This window comes from Hyperoodon ampullatus, assembly GCF_949752795.1.
Source record: "Hyperoodon ampullatus genome assembly, chromosome: 3".
NCBI classification, from domain to species: domain Eukaryota; kingdom Metazoa; phylum Chordata; class Mammalia; order Artiodactyla; family Ziphiidae; genus Hyperoodon; species Hyperoodon ampullatus.
Genome location: NC_136916.1, coordinates 87307899 through 87313898, shown reverse-complemented (window position 1 = coordinate 87313898; position 6000 = coordinate 87307899). Strand labels below are relative to the sequence as shown.

The 6000-nt window shown below is 48.6% G+C and overlaps 1 protein-coding gene across 2 annotated transcripts in view; it reads left to right on the top strand.

The window, feature by feature from the left end:
- Positions 1-2175: 2175 nt before the first annotated feature.
- Positions 2176-6000, top strand: part of SLC27A2 (solute carrier family 27 member 2) — a gene marked incomplete at its 5' end in the record, with an annotated part of 52135 nt that continues 48310 nt past the window's right edge. For both annotated transcript variants that reach the window (XM_079698777.1, XM_079698776.1), the window contains one exon: positions 2176-2653. In XM_079698777.1, coding sequence (XP_079554903.1) covers positions 2176-2653 — 478 coding nt within the window. The remainder of the gene's footprint in view (positions 2654-6000) is intronic.

Sequence of the window (6000 nt, the reverse complement as noted above, 5' to 3'; positions counted from 1 at the left end):
GAAAAGGGAAAGGGTTGCTAGAGCAGGTCCCAGGGATAAAAAGAGGGGGATTAAAAAATGGGGGAAGGGGAGATTGTGAAAGGGGGAAAAAATAAAATTGCTAAAGGAAAAAGAAAACATGGATAGAAACCCACAGAATAGGAGAACAGCATAACATGTTGCTACAGTAAAGAGTGGGCCTGGGAACAAAAAGATACCAATTCCAAAATCCCATGCATCACTTACTAGCTGTCTTATTTCACCTCTCTCAGCGTCCCTTTCCTGTCTATAAATGAGCACGAAAGTGCCATCTTTAGATGACTGTGAGGTTCCAAAAATATCATACAGGGAAGCCCCTAGCAGAGCTTCTGGGAGGGGTAAGCATTCATTACTTGTGGTTGTCTCAAAAGAATAAAATGGATGAATGCAGGAAGACAGAGGAGGAAGAGAGTAAAACACCGCTTTACTTAAATCCTGGCCCTTCTCTGTAGCAAGCAGCCAGTATTCACTCTGTATAGAAGCAGCACTAAGGGAAATTAAAAGAAAGGCTCACCCTAAATGAAATGGCTTCTGAACCAACTTGAGGACACAGGGGCAGAAGGGAAGGCTGGGACAAAATGAGAGAGTAGCACTGACATACATACACTACCAAATGTAAAATAGATAGCTAGTGGGAAGCAACCACATAGCACAGGGAGATCAGCTCAGTGCTTTGTGACCACCTAGAGGGGTGGGATAGGGAGGGTGGGAGGGAGACTCAATAGGGAGGGCATATGGGGATATATGTATACATATAGCTGATTCACTTTGTTGCACAGCAGAAACTAACACACCATTGTAAAGCAATTATACTGCAATAAAGGTGTATTTATTTATTTATTTATTTATTTTATTTATTTTGCGGTACGCGGGCCTCTCACTGTTGTGGCCTCTCCCGTTGCGGAGCACAGGCTCCGGACGCGCAGGCTCAGCGGCCATGGCTCACGGGGCCAGCCGCTCCGCGGCATGTGGGATCTTCCCGGACCGGGGCGCGAACCCGTGACCCCTGCATTGGCAGGCGGACTCTCAACCACTGTGCCACCAGGGAAGCCCAAAGGTGTATTTTTTTAAAAAAGAAAAAGAAATGGCTTCTGAGAAATGCCAATAACTTTTACTTAATTTCCTGTGTTGTGCTAGTTTCTCACGGAGCCACTTAGTAAATTGAATTGAACTGGACTGACAATACTTGAGAATTTTCAACATACAAGGAGGGGGGAAGGGGACATCACTTAAAGAACAACGTATTATAACTAATCAAAACCTCACCGGAACTTGGTTTCATGGGGCAGTGTGGCGCTACCTCAAGCTTAATCTGGGCTAGCTGGGCCGAAGGGACGTCTCGGATTGGAGCGTCCCATCCTCACTCACTGCCCAGGGGCTGGGATGAGCGGGAGGCGGCAATCGCAGGCGCTTTTGTTCACCCCTGAATTCTTTGTCACAAGAGCCCGCCTGGCAATTAGCTTGGGGGTTGGGCGGGGTCCGGCGGGGTGCGGGGTGTCGGAAAGCAAACGTGAGAAACAGAGAGTAGGCGGAATGCCCCCAGGACCAGGAAGGAGAGATGGAATTCTGATTTGGCAGTGGCACCTGGTGCCCGCTACTAATAAACCATAGGACTGTCTCCTACTTAGAAGGTTCTCTGCTGATAATAATCTGTCGTCTCTATAAGGCACTCTATTCGGGCAGCAATAAATAACACTAGCCCTGCGCCTGCAGTATCTCCTCTAATCTTCTCAACGTCTTCTAAGGTGTCTTACGGTCACCATTTTGATAAGATCACAGCACGGGGGAGTCCAGCCTTGCCCCCAGACCTCCAGACTCGGGCGGAGAGGCGGCCGACGCCCCAGTGAGCCGCGGAGCCGCCTTCCCCGCCTTGGGAGGACCGCAGGGGCGGGCCTGGCACGCAGGTGGCTGCACCCCGACGAGGGGGCGGGCTCAGCCGGCCGGTCGCGTCCCGAAACCCGGGCAGTCCAGACACCGCTCCACCTGCCCGAGAGCACGCAACGGCGCCGGCAGCCCAGGCACTCCGCCGTCGCCCCCACCTAGCCGAGCGCCCCTGCGCCGCCAGCCAGTCGTCCGCCCGGAGCCCGCCCCGCCGCCGCGCTGCACGCCCGAAGCGCGCCCTCTGCCCTCGAGGGACCAGGGGCCCCGGCCGCCGTCATGCTGCCCATCATCTACGCGGTCCTGGCGGGGTTGCTGCTACTGCCGCTGCTGGTGAAACTCTGCTCCCCCTACTTCTTCCAGGACGTGAGCTACTTCCTGTGGTTGGCCAGGATGGCCCAGCAGGCGCGCAGCTATGGGCAGCGCCGGCCGGTGCGCACCATCCTCCACGCCTTTCTGGAGAGAGCACACGAGAGCCCGCACAAGCCGTTCCTGCTCTTCCGCGACCAGACGCTCACCTACGTGCAGGTGGACCGACGCAGCAACCAAGTGGCGAGGGCGCTGCGCGACCGCCTCGGCCTCCGGCAGGGAGACTGCGTAGCCATATTCCTGGGCAACGAACCGGCCTACATATGGCTGTGGCTGGGGCTGGCCAAGCTGGGCTGTCCCATGGCGTGCCTCAACTATAACATCCGCAGCAAGTCCCTGCTGCACTGCTTCCAGTGCTGCGGGGCGAAGGTGCTCCTGGCCTCGCCAGGTGAGCCTGGGGACCGCCGCGCCCTGGCACCGGGCTCCTCCGCGCCTTGACGAGCCCGCTGCAGCGTGGCGGCGTAGGGGTTAGGAGAGGGTGGGGTTCGGCTCGGAACTGGAGGTGTAGAGGGAGGGGATGGCAGCCCTTCCTGAAAACGCCAATTAATGACCATTAGAACCTTCTGTCGTGGAAGCTGACTGTGCCAGACCCTTTGTTAAGCACTACACATACAGTGTTGCTGTGTATGCTCACACGAGTAGGGTTGACTTTATAGTTGAGGTCGCTCAGGCCAGAGAGGTGGTGCCTTATGCCCCAGATCACAGAATTGAGAGGAGGAGGTTAACCAGATCTATCTACCTCCAGAATCCATGCTCTTAACCAGTGCTGACAACATCTGCATTGAAATGCAGAGGGTCATGAGTGTGAATTCCGGAGGATCCAGAGAGACTGTTCTCACCTCTGCTGCTTGATTGGCTGTGTGATCATGGGAAAGTCACTTTCCCTCCCTGTATCTTGGTTTCCTCCTCTCTAATGGTCTTCAAGGCTGCTTCCAACTCTCAAATGCTGTTAGCCTCCCTGGATTCTCACGGCAGAGAGAAGGTGACCCCACCTACTCCCCAGGGAGAAGACTTTGGTTGCCTGCTGCGGGCTCTGGTGAGCCCCCATTACATCTATAGCAACAGTGACCTTTGGTTCTGTAGTTACCTCCTGCCACATTTCAACCAGACCCGAAATGGTAACTTCATGCCCCAGTGGTCACCAGTTCAGGAAGAAACCAAGAACCTGTTACCCACAGGACTTCTGGGTTTCCCTTCCCAGAAATCTTGCCCCTGCACTTGAATAAGGACCAGGGGGTTGCTTCTCACTCTGTCAGTAAGAGGAGGCCTAACCAGGTGCAGGCTAAAAGCCACGGAGGAATAGGGAGCCAGGAAGCCTCACCTTTCTGGAATGTCTTTCTGTGCCAAGCCTTATGCCACATGCTTTTATGACCCTGAGAACTAACATATCATTACCCCCTGCCATACAACTGAGGAAACTTAAAATTCCGACCTAAGTCTGTCCAGTTTCAAAGCCCATGGCTTTCCCTACGTTACGCTACCTTCCTCTACATGAATGGAAAGTCTTAGAGCTGGAAGAGACTAAGCATCCATCTGCTCTCCCCCTTCATTTCATAGCTGAGGAAACTGAAGCAAGCTAAGGAGTTCGCCTAGTATCACACAAAGATGAGATGTCTATTCACTTGTGGGAAACCAGGAAGCTTACACACCTGTTTCATAGGGCATAAAATAAACAATCCAAAAAAAATGAAGGCTTTGTATAAAAGTTTAAAAGCAGGGGGATAATTTTAAAGGTAGCCACATTATTTGAAGGGGATGGCTTTTCCTAGAAAATTCCCAACCATTTCTAGTTGCCTGGGAAAAGAGACAACTTCACTATTTAGTAACTGGAAGACTCTTAAACCTATTACTTTACCACTTGATTCAGAGGAAAGTTATTAGCACAGTGATCTGTGTACCACTTCAGGAGGAATTTAAATACTTTTTACCTGCATAGTATCCCAGGCCCCCTGTGAGGGAGGTCAAAGACTGGGAGTTTTATTGACAAAGAAGCTTGGATTTAAATGACTATAATAGAGTTTGGTTCTGTAATCAAATCAGAAACACAGCCAGATATCTCCTTTCCCACCCAGGCAACAGTCTTCTGTCACTGAGTATTATGCTTTGGTCAGCGTACATGGGAAGTATAACAAAACTCTGACATTCAAATCAAATTTGAACAGACTTTCCAGTGGACCTACAGCACTCTCTACAGTAAACTGACCTTTGAGAGAGGCCACACATTTGAAAAACATTCTATTTTTCCAAATCACTGAGAGACCATTACACAGCATGCAGAATTACACTCTGATCTGAAACGGTTCCTGCAAAGGGGGTAACAGAGTCCAAAGTTGCACGCTTGTTAATAAATGTGCCCATGCGTAAATGTGCTGAATGGACTGATTCTTAGAATTCTTTAAAGTTGGAAAGAATCTTAGAGATATTCTAATGTTATAATCCTCCAACTCTTAACGAGTGTGTTATACTGCAATAAAAAGTTTAGAAGAGTCACTTTAATGAGCGTAAGGATCACCTGGGAAACTTATTTAAAAAAACAAAAAAAAAGATTCCTGAGCCTCATCCCCAAAAACACTGATTCAGCAGGACTGTAGTGGGGCCCAGGAAAGTGTATTTTTATAGCAAGCCCCATGCCACCCCTAGATGATTTTGAAGCAAATCATCTAAGGACTAGGCTTTGAGAAACAATCAGTCTAGTTCCCACTTGTTTAATAGTTGAATGAACAAAGGCCAAGAGGGGTGGCATCAATTCCCTAGGGTCAGAGAGAGCTGGGGACAGAACCCAATTTTCTTCTCACTTCTAGGACACTTTTTATATTCTGTTACACCATCTGAACATGGTACAGAAAGATGAAAAGATTTAGAAATGTTGGAGGGGTGACAGTTCAACAGGGTTTGATTCTTTACTTCGAATTTCAGCCTCAGGGCTCACGGGCTAGTAAGAGCTCTTGAGTTTCAGCTATCTGTCAAATTCTGGAGTGTAGGTAAAGGACCGGCACAGTGGTATTTATCATGAAGATTGATCCACTTGTCATGAATTTGGGGGACTCTTCACAAAGTTTAACAGGGCTCAACCTTATCAGGCATTTCAGTACCCAATTTTTCATCAGAACTTACTAAGAGAAAGCCAAAGACTCACAAACACTTCCCTGAATCAAACAGAACCACCCATCTCCCAGAGAATATAATTTTCTCTCTGTGGTACATTTCAGGATCCTTCTCCATAGAAGGGTATGATGTATGTAATCACATGGAAAAATTGCCTTCAGCTATTGAAACCCACATAATGTTGTAGTTGATAGAAACCAATTTGTTGGGCCAGTAGTTTTTCAAGCAACTTCCCAAACATAGAATATGGGTAAAACAGCAAGCCATATTTAATTTCATACAACATAGGATGTTTTGTAAAAGAAAAAAATTTTAACACCCAAAAGGGCCCCCAAAATAGTAAGTTTGCTTTGTTTCCATTTATGCTAGCATTAAGATTTTCGCTAAGCTAGCTCTTCTACTGGAAGAATAACTCATTCATCAGCTCACTGGCCAGGTCTGCATTGCACGGCTCAACATAATCATGCACAGCTCCCCCAGTACTGGCACTACTCTTGTACAAGGCTTTAGTAACAAAGATACTATGTCTTTCAAGACTGAGATCCAGAGAGGTTATAAAATATTCCAGATTATCTTTGACCTGGTTTTTCAGGGTTGTGAAAAATAAAATTGGACCTCCTTTAAACAATG